The sequence below is a fragment of the Amphimedon queenslandica genome, unplaced genomic scaffold (genome assembly GCF_000090795.2).
Source record: "Amphimedon queenslandica unplaced genomic scaffold, v1.1 AMPQUscaffold_4458_Cont23564, whole genome shotgun sequence".
Classification (NCBI taxonomy): domain Eukaryota; kingdom Metazoa; phylum Porifera; class Demospongiae; order Haplosclerida; family Niphatidae; genus Amphimedon; species Amphimedon queenslandica.
In genome coordinates, this window is record NW_003555231.1 from 1 (window position 1) to 1,531 (window position 1,531).

The window sequence follows — 1,531 nt, forward strand, 5'->3', positions numbered from 1 at the left end:
ATTAACTGGCCCTCAACCTCCTCTCCTAATCAAGCCACATCAATGATTGATCTTGTTGCTGACGTGGTCCGCATACAAAGAAAATCGGGCAATGGACCAATCACAGTCCACTGCAGGTAATGTACATGTACATGTAATCATATTAAGCAAATAAAAAAATGCCCCAAAAATGCATGGTAGTTACTATCCTTTAAAAGCTCATATGAAAGTATTTAATTGCTGTACATGTACGTATGATAAAATTAAGAGTTGTTTTGTAATAAATATTGTTAATTTTAACTTCATTCTTCTTCTACCTGTCATTTTATTACCTTTTTGTTTATTTTCTTTCTCTCTCTATTTCCAGTGATGGATTAGGTAGAACTGGTACGTTCTGTGCCATGTTTACTGTCCTGGAGCGTCTAAAAGCCGAGCAAGTCATCGACGTCTTCTCGACCGTCAAAACTCTTCGAATCCAGAGACCAGGATTTGTCAATGATATAGTATGTTATATTTAACACACACACACTATTGAGTGCATAGTTTGAAAGTAATTGTAACACTTTGGCTTGTTTGTCCTTTTTAACTATTTGATGTCTTCTCTCTCTTTCTTTTTCTTTCTTTCCCTTTTTCTAGGATCAATATGAGTTCATTCATAAAGCAGCTCTTGAGTTTGTCAATACTTTCAATAATTATGATAATTTTAAGTATTAGAACAGCTCCTCTTTTTTCTCATTTATCCTCTCTCTCTCACCTCTTTATTGTGATACAGTCTAATTATTATAATTATTTTATGCTGGTGATGGTACTATTATTATTATTATTATTATTATTATTATTATTATTATTATTATATGTTGTAGGTTAACTTTTTGCTGAATATTAATAATTATAATTTCTAGTTATACAAAACTTAATGGTGACAATAATAACTATAATTTTTGTAAAAAAATTATGTCAATGTATTTTTGATTATTCTTGTGTTGCATTTTTCACTCATTTTTCTTGTTCACTTTTTTTCATTTAACTTCAAGTTTCGTCAATCATTTTAACACATTCTTGGTGATTGTGTCTTATTGCTATCGTCCTTGCAGTATCTCCATATTGATCAGTTGCAGTGATATTGCATCCAGCAGTAATGAGCAACTGTAAACACTGTGCATGGCCTAGGAAGAATGTAGTAGTTTTTAAGTATTTTAGTAAATCAATAAAGCAATGTATTAGTCTTAGACAAGCAGTGATAATTATCAGGTAAATTCTTTATAGATTATAATCTGTTTTAGCTGGATAAATATCGGTAAATTTTTAATTATTGATTTTAAACTTACTTGAGTCTTATGGCAGACTAATTTGAGCACATTTTTCACTTTTTAATTTACACCATTGGCTCCTGTTTACACCTCAGAGGTGCAAATTGAGGTGTGAACATGATGCTTGTTACAGAAAAAAACACCAACTCTAATATATTAAATCCTGTGCGTGCATACTTGCATTAGCTCTCTTAATAGTTGAATTACCTCCTTCAGCAGCAAAATGAGCTGGAGTCCACCCA

General features: G+C 31.5%; 1 protein-coding gene across 1 annotated transcript; it reads left to right on the top strand.

Moving 5' to 3' along the window:
* Positions 1 to 6: 6 nt before the first annotated feature.
* LOC100641405 (receptor-type tyrosine-protein phosphatase alpha-like) lies at positions 7 to 1,035 on the top strand. The gene is made up of 3 exons (XM_003391901.3): positions 7 to 116; positions 347 to 482; positions 616 to 1,035. The coding sequence occupies exons 1-3, from the start codon at positions 43 to 45 to the stop codon at positions 691 to 693; spliced, it is 288 nt and encodes a 95-aa protein (XP_003391949.1). The 5' UTR covers positions 7 to 42; the 3' UTR covers positions 694 to 1,035.
* Positions 1,036 to 1,531: the final 496 nt, after the last annotated feature.

Bases quoted from the DNA above. Each gene is read 5' to 3' on its own strand.
- LOC100641405 (XM_003391901.3), top strand. From the start codon at position 43: ATGATTGATCTTGTTGCTGACGTGGTCCGCATACAAAGAAAATCGGGC. The intron at 117-346 runs GTAATGTACATG...CTCTATTTCCAG, and splicing joins CCAATCACAGTCCACTGCAG to TGATGGATTAGGTAGAACTG. The intron at 483-615 runs GTATGTTATATT...CCCTTTTTCTAG, and splicing joins CAGGATTTGTCAATGATATA to GATCAATATGAGTTCATTCA.